Raw genomic sequence first — 16,190 nt, 5'->3', positions numbered from 1 at the left:
GGAAGCTTATACCATGCAGAGTTTGGTAGTTTAGATACGAGGCGAGGATAAAGGGGTCATTCAACATCAGTTCAACACGGTCATACCACCCGCCGTCTCAGATTTTGATGAAACTTGGTGTACACCCTTCCCTTATGGTTGAAAGAAACCCCCTTAATTCCCCCCCCCTCTATTTCAAACAGTTTTCATTTTATAGTACTTCAAAGTTTCGTGAAAACTGTGTTTCTATCCCTCTTGAGATCCTTTGTCTTGTGTGCATTTTAATTCTTTTCTTCATAACCAATGATCAGATCTCTTTGAAATTTTTCGCAGAGCTCAATAACATGATGAGGATTTCAGGGGGGAAATACAATACCACTCGAAAGATTTTATAAACGCCTTAAAAATGTATAAATGTAGTTTTTTGGTGGAAAAATGAGGATTAGAAAACCTAAACTTTCAGCGTGAAAGCACGATGGAATCAAAACTTTTGATGGTGAAAATTATTGCAAAGACATGTTCTTTCTCAACAAAGAATAAAATTTATGGGTCTCTTATGTCTTCTAACAAAATTTTAGAATTTGAAGTGCTATAAAATTAAAACCGTTTGAGATGGGGGGGGAATTTAAGGGGGTTTCTTTCAACCATAAGGGAAGAGTGTACACCAAGTTTCATCAAAATCCGAGACGGTGGGTGGCGAAATCCTTGTTTTTTATGTTGATTTGATGTGGAACGACCCAAAGATGTATACAATAATGCATTGTGTGAAGAAAGTGAAGGTTTTCTTTCTGTCTCATAATACGAGAACCCAATACTGCTGGGGCAGAGTGGAAGGTTGGACGATTCAGGACAAAGAAAATAAAGGATTTCTTGACAAGCTGAATTCAACAGTGTAAAGAAATTTTGATGGATGCAATAATGGAATGCTGAATGGTTTGGGTTTTTGTAAAATACGCAGGGATTTATGATATGCAAAATGAACCATGGAAAGAGGAGAAGGGAAGTCATTCATATTTTAAGGACGTTTAAAGGAGTATTTCTAATTGTAAAACAGATAATTTAATAAAAAATTATATATATGTATAGAACTGCCAATAAAGAAAAAAGAAAATAAAGGATTTCTTCGCACAGCACAGAGCTATACTGCGGCATTTGCTTCTGCAAGATACAAGAATGGCAACCAAACAACTCAGAAGAAAGCGGGTTGCACAAATTCATGATACAGCCTTCGAGCTTGTTAATGTTTTAAACATGCATTTATTGTTTTTTAAATATTATTGTTTTTATCAGCTGGGTGTTTGCCAACCTGGGCTCCTTTGGGAAGAAGGGTGGGATATAAACTTAAACAATAATTACAAGAACGTAAGAAGGGGATAGAAACATAATAATTAATAATAATAAATCAAGTTTTCCCGGGTCATGTGGCCAGCGTGACTAAGCCTCTTCTGGCGAACCAGAGCAGCGCACGGAAATGCCGTTTACCTTCCCGCGGGAGTGGTACCTATTTATCTACTTGCACTTTGACATGCTTTTGAACTGCTAGGTTGGCAGGAGCAGGGACCGAGCAACGGGAGCTCACCCCGTCGCTGGGGATTCGAACCGCCGACCTTCTGATCGGCAAGCCCAAGAAACTCAGTGGTTTAGACCACAGCGCCTCCCTCGTCCCTAATCGCTAGTTAGGAAGGATATTAATAAATAATATATCCCCTTCTCCTGCCACCCTGCACATTCCCACAGGCCTGAGCACTTGCAATTCCCAGCAGCTGCCTCTGAGATGGTGTGGATTATCATCTACATGCTATGCCCAGCATCACTGAGAAACATCAGGAAAGGTCTGTGGCAATCCTTGCAGGCTTCCCAAGATACATCTGGTTGGCCACTGTGGCCGTGATGGGTGAAATGGACCTTTGCTCTGCCCTAGCAAGCCTTTTCTTATCTCCATATGTAAAGCAAATGGGCAGAACCCATAGCACCACCCCACAGCAGGTTCCAGAGCCCTTGGTGTGGATTGTCTCCAGACATCAGAGCTTTCTCGGAATTATTTTCTGTAAATAGGTTACCGTGCTGCCTACATGTGAAGTGGTGTGAACCTGGACTTCATGTGTGGCAGCGTGCTCCTTGATTTGGATCAAGGTGCTCTTCCACAACTGGCACTACCACCAGGAACATCTGGGCTCTTCACTTCAATGTCTTCCACAACTGGCACCACCACAGGAACATCTGGGCACTTCACTTCAATGTCTTCTTCCACAACACGGTCGACTGAGGATGCCATGAAGTCTTCGCTTGATGGGCTCTCAAGCGGGAAGGGCGAAGAGGGAACCCATGCCTGATGGGCTTCATTTCACAGAAATCTGGCATCTGCCTCTACAGATTCCGGTGGAATGAAGGGCATCCAAGCCACGGACTGGCATTCTCTGTGGCGAGTCGTTCCATCCAAGAAGCACTGCGGTCAGCTGGAGATCCATCTGTGGACCAGGGCCTGAGGTTCTCCACTCTAGGTGGAGAACGGCAGCTTAGACCATACCCCCAGGAGATGCACAAAGGGTTTCTACACGAGCCAATGAACTCGTCCAAGTCATGCAAGACATTCAGTCATTTCACTAATATTTCAGTAGGGGAAGAAATGGTACCTTCTCTCCTTTGACGGCAACGCTGCTTTTCAGAGGAAGAACCTACAATTGTCAGAGGAACATTGATAAGAACGTGGGGAGGGGAGAAAGCCCCTTTCAGAGATGAGGAGCACCTCTTGTAGGTGCTTGGCCATGTTCTTCAAGCACTTCCTTCTTCTTCTTTTTCAAGGGGTGTGTGTGATGTAGATGGCTTTCATTCTTTTTACTAAAGGTTTCCATAATAGAGTAAGATTCCGAAAACTAATGTAAATAATTTTTTAAAAAAACAAAAGCAGCTACACAAATTACAAAAGTACAGAACAGAGGTCTCAAAAGCAGTTCTTAGCCCTTAGCACCCACAGAAGGTAGTAGTAGTGGTAATAAATAATAATAATAATAATAATAATAATAATAATAATAATAATAACAACTTATTACTTATAATAAAGTAAATAAAGCCCTGTGGAATGCCCTCCCTTAAGATGTGAAGGAAATAAGCAGCTATCTTATCTTTAAAAGACATCTGAAGGCAGCCCTGTTTAGGGAAGTTTTTAATATTTAATGCTGTACTGTTTTTTAACCTAGAGTGGCTGGGGAAACTCAGCCAGATGGGCAGGGTATGAATACTAAATTGTTGTTGTTGTTGTTGTTGTTATCATCTGCCCATCTGGCCGAGCCTCCCTAGCCACTCTGGGCGGCTTCCAACAGGATATTAAAAACACAATAAAACAGCAGACATAAAAAATTTCCCCATACAGGGTTGCCTTCAGATGTCTTCTAAAAGTCAGATAGTTGTTTATTTCCTTGTCATCTGGTGGGAGGGTGTTCCACAGGGCGGGTGCCACCACCGAGAAGGCCCTCTGCCTAGTTCCCTGTAACTTGGCTTCTCGCAGGAAGGGAACCGCCAAAAGGCCCTCAGAACTGGACCTCAGTGTCGGGGCAGAACGATGGGGGTGGAGACGCTCCTTCAGGTATACTGGGCCGAGGCCGTTTAGGGCTTCCAAGGTCAGCACCAACACTTTGAATTGTGCTTGGAAACGTACTGGGAGCCAATGGAGGTCTCCGATCTCACCTGGGAGTGTTGCATTTTCCTCCCAATTCCTCACCCCGGGAGACCAACATTTTCCGGCCTCCTGCCCAGGGTCCAGCATCCACTATCTACCACCCCCATGAGTATACAATCCCTGGGCCTTAATAAAGTCCTCGACTGGAGCAAATCTCCCCAGTTAGCCTTGAGGCATCTGATCAAGGCCTGTATTTTAAAATGAGCTTAAAAATATATTTGCAAATGTTTGTATGTTTCATGCCAGGCAGAAAAGCAGCTGGCTAAGTACTTTGGCAGTTGTTTATCCTCCTGAACAGGGCCCCCCTGATTTATAGCAGTAGCAGGAGGCAAGTTTCTCAAAGTTGTAAAAGGGAATTACAGGCTGGGAGCAAAGGTTATACTGATCCTACATATTACAGAATACAATCAAGCTGCAAAAACACTAATTAAGAGTTGGTAAATAGTAAGATTTATTGTTTAACAGAAAATAATACCATGTGCCTCCCATCAGATTCTAGCTATATTTTCCCAAGGTTTAAGGTATCCTGAGAAAGTTAAAGGGCAATAAATTTTGGGAAGGGCTAATGGGAAAAGCAGCTGGCTGGGAAAGGGGGGTGTAAATTGAAGAGGCTTCTTTGAAGCTGTTTTTTTCCGAGTTCCTTTTTTCTTTGCAAAGGCCTTTTCTTCTAAAAAGCTATCTGTGTTATGTATGAGATTTATTGGCTTAATGCAATGATGCAAAGGATTTAGAAAGTAAGAAATGTTAGATTCTTAGGTTAGATTCTTATTTCATTGATGGTGTGTGAGAATGTGAACCCAAGATCTCTGTTTAGATAGAATTTAATACCATGAGCCATTTGTTTTAGTCATTTGTTTTGGAATGCAGGGGCAGCAGGGGCAAAAGGTGATCTGGTAATTAAGGTGCCTTGTCAAGGCAAATGTAAGATATATGGCTACTTGTCTGCCATTTATGGATAGAAGGAAATATAGCTCTTTGTCTCCCATAAAAGGTAATAGGAAATGGGTGTATCTTTTATGATTGGTTCTAGCAAACAGCCAATAGGAATTTCAACCAGGCTGATTGGACAGAGGCAGCCAAAGGAGGAGCAAGGGGGCTGGGTTGAGGAAATATAAGTGCTGGCCATCAGGGCTGGAGTGGGCAGAGCTTTGGTAACCATATACCACTGTGCCTATCATTTATTTGTCTGACAAATAAATTATTACTTTAATTTCTCTATTGCTGCGTTGAATATTTCATTCCAGCTAAGCATTAACCACAAGCAGGGTGCTACAGCCTGGCTTTTGATCTGTGCCACGTTTGCCAAGGAATGAGACACCATCTCTTTCTTCCCATCTTGCACTATTTCCCCAGGAGAACAAGAATTACTCACAGTCTTTCCGGGAGTTCCAGGGGGCCCAGGCTGTCCCTGCAGAAACACAATACGTACATATGCTGACATGGAAACCACCGCCACCACTCAAGATATGAATGCAGAAGGCTAGCCCACTTGAAAAGGTGCCTTTGACGGCTCTCATGCAAGGCTAACAAGGAGAATTTGCAAACCTACGGATTCGCCCTTGTCTCCTTTCTCTCCGCCGGCTCCCTAGGAGGAGGAGGAGAAAAGCAGAATGAAAGAGGAGTCAGAGGTGCTGAGCTGAGATACTTTACCACCTCCTTTAGAGTTGCATATGAATAATAATATAATAATAATAATATAATTTATTATTTATACCCCGCCCATCTGGTTGGGCTTCCCCAGCCACTCTAGGCAGCATTCAACAAAATATTAAAATACAGTGGTACCTCGGGTTACAGACACTTCAGGTTACAGACTTCGCTAACCCAGAAATAGTACCTCGGGTTAAGAACTTTGCTTCAGGTTGAGAACCGAAATCGTGCTCCGGCAGCAGGAGGCCCCGTTAACTAAACTGGTACCTCAGGTTAAGAACAGTTTCAGGTTAAGAACGGACCTCCAGAATGAATTAAGTTCTTAACCCGAGGTACCACTATACAGTAATGCATGAAACATTAAACGCTTCCCTGAACAGGGCTGCCTTCAGATGTCTTCTAAAAGACTGGTAGTTGTTGTTTTCTTTGATATCTGGTGGGAGGGCGTTCCACAGGGCGGGCGCCACTACCGAGAAGGCCCTCTGCCTGGTATCCAACTTACATCCTTGCCCGTTTCTCCTGGCTCTCCTTTCATCCCTCGCTCTCCGGGACGTCCTGGCAGACCCAAAGGACCCTGCAGAAGAATTGAGGGGACATGAGCAACTTGGGCTCGATTTTCTCACTGAGTTTGCTCTGCCTGTGGGGCTGAGCTGTGGACAAGGGTCTGACTGATATGACTGAGCGCTCCTGGGCAGACAAATCTGTGGGATGTGAAACACAAGAGCAGTCAAGTACAACATTCCTAGAGTGAACATGTTTACACATGGGGAGGAATGTTTGCCCAGCCAGCAGGTAAACTTCCTGTTTCCTTCTGGGCTGGGACAGACTTCCTCTGCATGTGACTAGAGGTGGGCGTGGCCTCACCTGTGCAGGTAATGGCAAGAGCACAGGGCAGGGCAGCCATCTCTCTCTCTTTCACTACATGCATTGAAGAAGAAGCATCTGCTTAGCCAAAGATGCTCTCTTCCAGCCAAGCGAAGACAAAGGGACTGTCTCCTTATGAGATAGTTTCCAGGTTTATGTTACTTTTCTGAGCTAAGTCTGCCTTCTGGGATTCGATTGTGAACTGAATGTGAGTAAACTCTTTTTATACTTTTATAGAAGACTGTGTCATGTCTTATCTTTTATGAGGGAATAAGGGGGAAATACCAGAACAGTTATTATAGAGGCTTTAGCGAGCCTAAGCAAACACATCCTCTGTGAGCTTAAAAAGGGGAATGTTACTCTGCTAAATTGTGAACTTCTTTACACAAGTTGGAAAGGCTATAATCAAACAATACATCCTCTCCTGCATCCCTGAACATTCCCACAAAATCCCTATACATCAAAATACTACCTGTAGGTAAATAAAAACCTAGTGTGTCAGGGAAAGAGGATTCGCTGGGTAGCTATGGAGAGTTTGAGGTCTCAGCAGCATGCAAGTCCAGAGAGATTCCTTACCCGAATTCCTCTCTCTCCAGTCTCACCAGGAGTGCCTGCATCCCCCTAGAAGGACAAAAGGACCAATGCTCAATGCAAAACCCCCTTAGGAGCTTCAGAGCTGTAATGTCAGGAAGCCCCAGTGCTATTTTTCTAGAAAAAGAGGTGCTGAAAATCAACATTAGTACCAGCCTTGTTCTCTTATAATGGCAACAGTACACATCTGAGATGGGCCACTGAATTTAGTCTGGGGAAAAAGCCCTGGTATGCCCTATTAAGACATCTTACACAGACATTATTACTGTGCATTACCATGCCCCGAAAGGCCCCAGAAAACTGAGCAAAATTGTCAATGCAACTACATATGTTAGCTTAAGTCAGGGGTCGGCAAACCGAGGTCCGCGGGCCAGATCAGGCCCAATTGCCTTCAGGATCCGGTCCATGGACTGTCTGTGGATCGGCGTGGGGATTCTGTTTGTTCAGGCTGCGCTGTTTCCCGCCCTGCACCATTCCACCCCCCCATCCCTCACACACACAGCGATGGCGCCTCCTCCCTCCCTCCTCCTGGCTTCTTCTAGCCCTGCCTAGAGGAGGAAGGGGGCTGGGCTTGTTAGAATTCCTGCTCCGTGATTGCAGTCATGGGATTGTTGTCTATCACATGACGGTGTATGTTTTGACTCCGCAGAGTGGGAAGTGACGGAGACAGGATGTTTGTGCTACTGTGTCCCTTGAAGTGGGACTATTGTCCTTTGTTCTTTCTCTCTTTGCTGTCTGATGCTAGAAAGAGAGGGAGCCATGTTGCAGTGTTCCGTGTGTGTTTATATGTAAATAAAGTAGATTAGCCAAAATGCTGAGGTCTGTCACGCAAGGTGCACAAACTCTGCAGATCCCTAAGTGTGCCGATGTCGGTTGGCATCGGTCGCTGTGACGTTTGGGCTGAAGAAAGCTTTTGAAACTCCCGAATGAAAGACCAGGAGGGAGAGACCATGCCAGTCGGGCATGTGTCTCTGCCGGGGTCCTACTCGAGTGTAGGTTGAACTCCTGACAGGGCTGAGCTGGCTGAGCAACATTTTAAGCAGCCCCTCTCTGGAGCCAGCTCCTTCGCGCTGCTCATCTTCCCTCTGCCACCGCCGCCTGGGTGCTCCTGTGGGCCAGAGAGCGGAGCGGACGATCTTGCTCTGCCCAACCATGAGAAGCAGCAGCGGTGGTGGCGGTGGCAGCCCCTGGGAGGTAAGCGCAGCGGCTGGGGCTGGGGCTGGGGAGAAGGTCTACTTGCCCCCTCACCTCTTCTTCCAGTTCCCCAGCCCCTGCTGGTGTGGCTTCTCCGGCCCGTCACAAGGTCTGAGGCAGTGGCGTAGCGTGGGTTGTCAGCACCCGGGGCAAGGCAAGTAATTTGCGCCCCCTAACCTGTGGATTTGCGCCCCCTAACCTGTGGATTTGCGCCCCCTAACCCTAACCCCCAGATGTTGCGCCCGGTGCGGCCGGCCCCCCTGCCCCCCCACGCTATGCCACTGGTCTGAGGGACAGTGGACTGGCCCACGGCTAAAAATTTTTGCCGACCCCTGGTTTAAATACTCAGTGGGTTTATATTGCAAGAGATTAATAATAATAATAATAATAATAATAATTTTTATTTATACCCCGCCCTCCCCAGCCAAGGCCGGGCTCAGAGCGGCTTACAAGGAATAATAAAAACAAGATGAATGATTACAACTTAAAAACAAAAGTAAAATACAACATGAAAATAAAGGTAAAGGTAAAGGTACCCCTGCCCGTACGGGCCAGTCTTGACAGACTCTAGGGTTGTGCGCCCATCTCACTTAAGAGGCCGGGGGCCAGCGCTGTCCGGAGACACTTCCGGGTCACATGGCCAGCGTGACATCGCTGCTCTGGCGAGCCAGAGCCGCACACGGAACGCCGTTTACCTTCCCGCTAGTAAGCGGTCCCTATTTATCTACTTGCACCCGGGAGTGCTTTCGAACTGCTAGGTTGGCAGGCGCTGGGACCGAACGATGGGAGCGCACCCCGCCACGGGGATTCGAACCGCCGACCTTTCGATCGGCAAGCCCTAGGTGCTGAGGCTTTTACCCACAGCGCCACCCGCGTCCCACAACATGAAAATAATGTAACATTAAAATATTAAAATGTAGCCTCATCGCAGGAGGAGAAGGAAAAGAAAAAAGAAAGAGAGGAAGGGAGGGAATCAAATTGGCTCCAAGCCAAAGGCCAGGCGGAACAACTCTGTCTTACAGGCCCTGCGGAAAGAAATCAGATCCTGCAGGGCCCTGGTCTCATGAGGCAGAGCGTTCCACCAGGCCGGAGCCAGAGTTGAAAAGGCCCTGGCTCTTGTTGAAGCCAATCTAACTTCCTTAGGGCCTGGGACCACTAGGGTGTTGTTATTTATGGACCTTGAGGCTCTCTGTGGGGCATACCAGGAGAGGCGGTCCCGTAGGTACGAGGGTCCTAGGCCGTGAAGGGCTTTAAAGGTCAAAAGCAGCACCTTAAATCTGACCCTGTACTCCACCGGGAGCCAGTGCAGCTTGAAAAGCACTGGGTGAATATGCTCCCATGGCAGAGACCCCGTGAGGAGCCTCGCTGCAGCATTCTGTACTCGCTGGAGTTTCTGGGACAGCTTCAAGGGCAGCCCTGCGTAGAGCGAATTACAGTAGTCAAGCCTGGAGATGACCGTCGTATGGATCACTGTGGCCAGGTCGGGGCGGGAAAGGTAAGGGACCAACTGCTTGATGCGGCGAAGGTGGAAAAATGTCGCCTTGGCTGTTGCTGTAACTTGCGCCTCCATGGAAAGGGAGGATTCAAGGATTACACCCAAACTCTTAACGGAAGCCAATGGCATTAACTGGGCCCCCGCAAGAGAAGGGAGTTGGTCCCTCATCCCCATGCCATCCCGACCTAGCCATAGGACCTCTGTCTTTGAAGGATTTAGTTTCAATCGGCTCCCACGAAACCATCCAGCCACATCTTCCAAACATCTGGTCAGTGTGTTCGGGGCCGAGTCGGTGTGGCCATCCATCAACAGATAGAGCTGAGTGTCATCAGCATATTGGTGACAGCCCAGCCCAAAGCTCCGGATAATCTGGGCAAGGGGGGGCATAAAGATGTTAAAAAGCATCGGGGAGAGAATTGCGCCCTGCGGCACTCCACACACCAAGGAGTGGCGCGACGACATTTCCCTCCCTAGTGTCACCCTCTGTCCCCGACCAGAGATAAAAGAGCCCAACCAGTTACGGGCTATGCCCTGTATCCCCACGTCTGCGAGGCGGTGGTCCAGAAGATCATGATCGACCATGTCAAAGGCTGCTGACAAATCTAAAAGGATCAGCAGTCCTGACCCGCCTCGATCTAGTTGTCTACGGAGATCATCTGTTAGGGCAACCAGAGCCGTCTCCGTTCCAAAACCAGGACGAAAACCGGACTGAAATGGATCTAATGCCGATTAGAAGCAAGGCTAGATTTCTCAAGCTGTTACCTAGACGCCAGGTTACCCCTCTTCCCTGACTCTCCCTAGTATGAATTCAAAGCATCCGTTTCCATATGTTTCACAGTTAGCGTCAACAAGTTGAAATGTTCACCCCTACGTTCCTTTGTCACTTAATATGCTGCGGTTACAACCTGCAGTTCCAGATTTTCGTACCCGTTTACCCCGAGCAAAAAGTTATTGAGATACAGGACTACTGTATTTTTTGCTCTATAAGACTCACTTTTTCCTTCCTAAAAAGTAAGGGGAAATGTGTGTGCGTCTTATGGAGCAAATGCAGGCTGCGCAGCTATCCCAGAAGCCAGAACAGCAAGAGGGATTGCTGCTTTCACTGCACAGCAATTCCTCTTGCTGTTCTGGCTTCTGAGATTCAGAATTTTTTTTTTCTTGTTTTCCTCCTCCAAAAACTAGGTGTGTCTTGTGGTCTGGTGCGCCTTATAGAGCGAAAAATACGGTACATTTGCATGTAATTGACCTCACTATCAGGAGCAGGGATGGGAGGCTGAGAGACTACAATTCCCAGCAGCCTAGGGCCAATGGTCAAGAATGATGGGAGTTGTACCGACGAAAGAAGAATGGCAGATGAAATTGATGGACTATGCAGAATTAGATAAATTAACAGGAAGGGTTCGAAACCTGCAGGACCAGAGATTTTTAGAAGGCTGGAGTAAATATATGAACTATTTGAAAAGTAATGGTAATGAACAGATTACGCTGGTAGGACTACAATAAGTTTTGTAAGGAGGATTATTTGAAATATTGCAAGAAAGACCATGAGGAAAATTATTAGTTAATGATAATTAAGAGTAATAGGGAAATTAAGAAATGCAGAATAAGTGAGAAAGAACGAAAAATCATCAGAGGTGTTGACGGAAGTCTAAAACATTGCATAAGATAAGAAGTTATGTTATATGACTGTTGGAAATGATATGTTAAAAAAACCAATAAAAATATTAAAAAAAAAAAAATAGAATGATGCGAGTTGTAATCCAGCAATTTATGCTGGCTAGCCCTGAGCTAAATAATCGCATACTTCCTCCCGTAGTCATTGGTTCAGAAATTGCAAAGTTCAGCTCCCCAGATTTGTACTTTTAGTTTCTACTTACATCTTTACCTCTTAGGCCGGGCTCCCCAGGTCTTCCAGACGGTCCTTGTTCACCCTTCTCACCCTTTGGACCAGTTTCCCCCTGAAGTAAACAATAGGCAAGATGTTGGTCTATTTCCCCCCTCTTTCTCCCTCCTCCCCTGGCAACAGCAACCTTATTCTGACTTGCAGAATGTGTGCGTCATTATTGAGAGTATAGTGCACAAAGAAGAGAAGCTCCCTCTTCTTGGTCCTGAAAAAACCCTACCTCTTAAGCTCCAGAGGGGGGAAAGCTCCCATTGGCACCAATGGGAGCTTTTTCCAGGACTAAAGGTAAAGGTAAAGGGACCCCTGACCACTAGGTCCAGTTGTGGCCGACTCTGGGGTGGCGGCGCTCATCTCGCTTTATTGGCCGAAGGAGCCGGCGTACAGCTTCTGGGTCATGTGGCCAACATGATTAGCCGCTTCTGGCAAACCAGAGCAGCGCACGGAAATGCCGTTCACCTTCCCACTGGAGTGATACCTATTTATCTACTTGCACTTTGATGTGCTTTCGAACTGCTAGGTTGGCAGGATTTTCCAGGTCTAGTGGCGATTTTCCCCCCTCCCCTGCCCATGGATGAAAACCAGGCTGTCTCACACCTCCTGAAGGATGGGGACTAAACCCACCCAGTTCAAATTTTAAAATGAACTATGCTGACAATCCATTTAAACCATACACGTTTCACTTAAAGGCACCTGCTACATAACTATGACTGTAGTTTGTAGCTTAGTCCATATGCTATGAAGATTAAAAGAAATACCTGCTTAGTTTCAGGCTTGTTGTCAGAGTTGGTGACATACTGTACGTGAAATTCTCTCTGAATAACCTAGCTAAAAAGTATTGTTAAAGTATTCTGCGCCTTGCACTGGTCAGCTGCATCCTCACCTTTTGCCCTGGCTTCCCGGACAAGCCAACGTTTCCCTGTTAAATTTATTGAAAAGGTTAGTCAGGGATATACCACATGAATTGCAGAAAAGACACCAATAACCAAAATGAATGAGTGCCTGAAATGACCAAAAGCCTAGTAGGGTTGGCCCATACATTAGGCAGGCTGAGGCAACTGAGGCAAAAATGAAGGTGTGCCACCATGGGCATCCCTAATGCCCCTGGAGAAACAAGAGGTAGCTGTGGCGGATCTGGCAAGATCTTGCTAAAGGTAAAGGTCAAGGGACCCCTGACTGTTAGGTCCAGTCGCGGACGAATCTGGGGTTGCGGCGCTCATCTCACTTTAATGGCCGAGGGAACCGGCGTACAGCTTCCGGGTCATGTGGCCAGCATGACTAAGCCGCTTCTGGCGAACCAGAGCAGCGCACGGAAACGCCGTTTACCTTCCCGCCGGAGTGCTACCTATTTATCTACATGCACTTTGACGTGCTTTCGAACTGCTAGGTTGGCAGGAGCAGGGACCAAGCAATGGGAGCTCACCCCGTCGCGGGGATTCGAACTGCCGACCTTCTGATAGGCAAGCCCTAGGCTCTGTGGTTTAACGCACAGTGCCACCCGCGTCCCTTCAAGCCCTTCAAAATCTCGTGAGATCTTGTGGAACTCTTGCGAGATCTTGCCAGAACGTGGAAGCCACCGCCACAGTAAGTGAGGCTTTGCCGAGGTTGGCACTGTCCCGTTTCCACCCCTGGGTGCCAGGGAATACGGCTAGAATGTTGTTCCTCTAAATATCTAGCCTGCCAAACTCCCAGGACTTGCAAAGACTGCAGATTGAGGTCAGTACTGAGCTGTATGGGACATTGGTTTGGCTCAGTTTAAGGTAGCCTCCTCTAACTTAGCTCTAACAGCTGTATTTCAGTGGCAGAGCATCTGATCTGCATGCATCTCCCTGCCTCGAACTCTACACAGCTGCTACCTGTCAGAGCTGGGCGAACCAACGTTCTGACTTTACGTATAAGCCAGCTTCCTATGCTGTTTCTCAGATGCTGATTCATTTCAAAACATGGCAATCCAGAAAGCAACGTTGTTCATGTAAACATTATCACATTAAAAATCCCCATAAATCAAACTATCAATTAAAATAGGTATATGCACAAGGCAGTGTTTGCTCCATGTGCAAGCCAGCATAGGAAAACCCACAAACGTAGCTTTCAAATTACCGTATTTTTCGCTCCATAAGACGCACTTTCCCCCTCCTAAAAAGTAAGGGGAAATGTGTGTGTGCGTCTTATGGAGTGAATGCAGGCGGCAGGCTCTGCTCAGCGCTCCCTTTAAAGAACCGCACGGAGTGTGTGTGCAGCTCTTGGGGGCTTTTCCGCGAGGTGGGAGAAGGGACTGACGGGCTGCCCTCTGTCCCTTCCCACACCTCCCGGAAAAGCCAGCAAGAGCCGCTGCCAGACTCTGCTCAGCGCTCCCTTGTAAGGGCTCCCTTTCGTCCCTCATCCAGCTTTGCTGGGAAGCCAGCAGAACAAGAGGCGCTGCGCAGCTATCGCTCTTGCTCTGCTGGCTTCAACGAGAGCTGCGCAGCTTGCTCTGCTGGCTTCTCAGCGAAGTGAGAGGGGGGACGGCAGGGTTTAAAGCAAGAAAAGCGAGAGCCGCTTAAATGCTCTGCACATAATTCCCCCCCCCCCTTGCTTTCCCCCTCTAAATACTAGGTGCGCCTTATGGTCAAGTGCGTCTTATGGAGCGAAAAATACAGGTATGTCTAGAAGGGCAGAGAGGAGAGGAACACTCCCCAAAGCCAGATTTGCTTCATTCCAGTTCTGCCCCCCACCTTCCTGTCTCTCCTCCTTTGATGGACACCTGCTGCCCAATTTCCCAACTCACCCTTTCTCCTGGCTCGCCCTTCAGGCCCAGCTGTCCTGGAATGCCAAATCCCGGGCTTCCCTGCAGAGATCAAGGCAAAAATTCAGCCCACTTTGAACCCTTTTCACCGTATCCTGAAATACTCTTGCAGGGTAGCAAGTCCAGAGCTCGCTTGTTTTTCTGTTTCCTAAAATGCAACGGGGGTAACCCGTTTGAAAGAAAAGGGAGCTCAGAGCATTACCGTATTTTTTGCTCTATAAGACTCACTTTTTCCCTCCTAAAAAGTAAGGGGAAATGTGTGTGCGTCTTATGGAGCGAATGCAGGCTGCGCAGCTATCCCAGAAGCCAGAACAACAAGAGGGATTGCTGCTTTCACTGCACAGCAAACCCTCTTGCTGTTCTGGCTTCTGGGATTCAGAATTTTTTTTTTTCTTGTTTTCCTCCTCCAAAAACTAGGTGCGTCTGGGTGCGTCTTATAGAGCGAAAAATACGGTATTTGGGGACCAAACCAGATGTGGCCAGGACAGGGGTTCTGCAGCTTTAATTTCTGCATATGGACACCCGTGACGATGGTAGACCTTTGAGACTCAAGGTGCTGCCGCTGACTTTCAAAGCATTAAATGCCTCGGGACCAAGTGATTTGAAGGACGGCCTGCGATCATGTAAACCAGCCTAGGCTTTTAGATCAGCCTCTGAGGCCCTCCTCACACACCAACCAACAAGTTCCATCATGCTGGTGGGCAATCAAAACAGGGCTTTTTTAGTGGTGGCTCCAGATCTTTGAAATTACTTCCTAAAAAGAAGCACATGTAGCCCTTTGAAAAGCAAACTTCAGGACCATTTTAGTTTCAACTGGCGTTTTGAGAAAGGCATTGGGAGTTGGGTTTTTCAAACTGTTTCAAACGTCTGACCTTTATTTTCTTTTATCTTTGCCATTGGATTGCTTTTACTTGTATTTTTAAAGTATTTTTTTGTTTTTTTAAAATCTCTTTCGTAAGCTGCCTTTTCCCCGAAAAGTGGTGCATCTGTACATAAAATCTCCTGGAGAACTTGCATTGTGAGACAAATGACAATTGCAGAAAAACAAAAGGCTAGCACTTTAAATAAATAATAAATACACTGACCTTCTCCCCCTTTTCTCCTTGGTCCCCTGGGTCTCCTTTTGGACCTGGGGGGCCAATTGGCCCCAAATCCCCCTATATAAAGTGATGAGAAAGAAAGAGAAAGAAAGAGAGAGAGAATTGCATTGCAGGGGGTTGGACTAGATGACCCCGGGGTCCCTTCTAACTCTACGATTCTATGCTTTTCTGGCCTCTGTTAGGCACGTTCAGCATAGCATCAGCCCTCATGCAATTAGGAGCAACTCTCCCCCCAGAAAAATAGGAAAGCTGGGATAGGTACTGTTAGGATATTTCCGTTCCACCTTAAAAGGGAGCAGGATGTTTGTGTCACAGCCTGCGTATTTCCTGTTTCACAGGATGTTTCTGTTGTGTCTTTGCTTTCGTTTCTCTCTCTCTGCCGGAAACTCTCAAGCAGGCAGTCACGTTTTTCTTTGTTCTGATCAACGCTGAACAAACTTGGAAATAATGCTCTCCTGTGTGCATCTTTCGCTGTGCGAACTCTACTGATAAGAGCGTGCATCAGTTCTGGAATGTGCCAAAGCTATTTCTGGAGCTCATGTCGCTAATTGCTGATACTGCGTGTCTACGGGAGATCGATAGGCGTCCGGAGACGACGTGGAGTCAAGATAGACTATGTCTCCCTGGCAGTATCCCAACAGGTACATGCCCCCAGCATCCCTTGCAGCACGCAAGGGAACCTACATTCCTTGGCAGGTGCAATGATGTTGCAGAGCATCCCCTGGAGATTAAAGGTTTGAAAGCCACCCATCTGGATGTGATACTTCTCTCTGAATGGTGTGTTATCAGCCTTAGGTGTGAGGAGGACAGCCAAGAAGATCTGATCCGGAAAAGCTCTTTTAATGGCACAGAAGGCAAACACCCGCCAATGCTCTTAAATCCACAGCTTCCCGGCAAAACCTTGCTGGAAAAATGGTCTTCCTCCCCCAAAATGGACAGCCTCCCACATATCTGGC

The 16,190-nt window shown here is 47.0% G+C and overlaps 1 protein-coding gene across 1 annotated transcript in view; it reads right to left on the bottom strand.

The window, feature by feature from the left end:
• The window catches only part of LOC310659032 (uncharacterized protein), a 131,338-nt gene extending 118,504 nt beyond the window's left edge, over nt 1–12,834 (bottom strand). The window contains exons 1-6 of the mRNA XM_083401897.1: nt 12,233–12,834; nt 11,327–11,407; nt 6,746–6,790; nt 5,808–5,879; nt 5,028–5,063; nt 2,613–2,654 (exon numbers count right to left, since the gene is read on the bottom strand). Of these exons, the coding sequence (XP_083258023.1) occupies nt 2,613–2,654; nt 5,028–5,063; nt 5,808–5,840 (111 nt within the window). The 5' untranslated portion in view covers nt 5,841–5,879; nt 6,746–6,790; nt 11,327–11,407; nt 12,233–12,834. The remainder of the gene's footprint in view (nt 1–2,612; nt 2,655–5,027; nt 5,064–5,807; nt 5,880–6,745; nt 6,791–11,326; nt 11,408–12,232) is intronic.
• Nucleotides 12,835–16,190: the final 3,356 nt, after the last annotated feature.

This window comes from Podarcis tiliguerta (genome assembly GCF_965153285.1).
Source record: "Podarcis tiliguerta genome assembly, chromosome: 10".
Classification (NCBI taxonomy): domain Eukaryota; kingdom Metazoa; phylum Chordata; class Lepidosauria; order Squamata; family Lacertidae; genus Podarcis; species Podarcis tiliguerta.
Note: the sequence above shows the minus strand (reverse complement) of the source record. Positions and strands in the feature narration are given on the sequence as shown.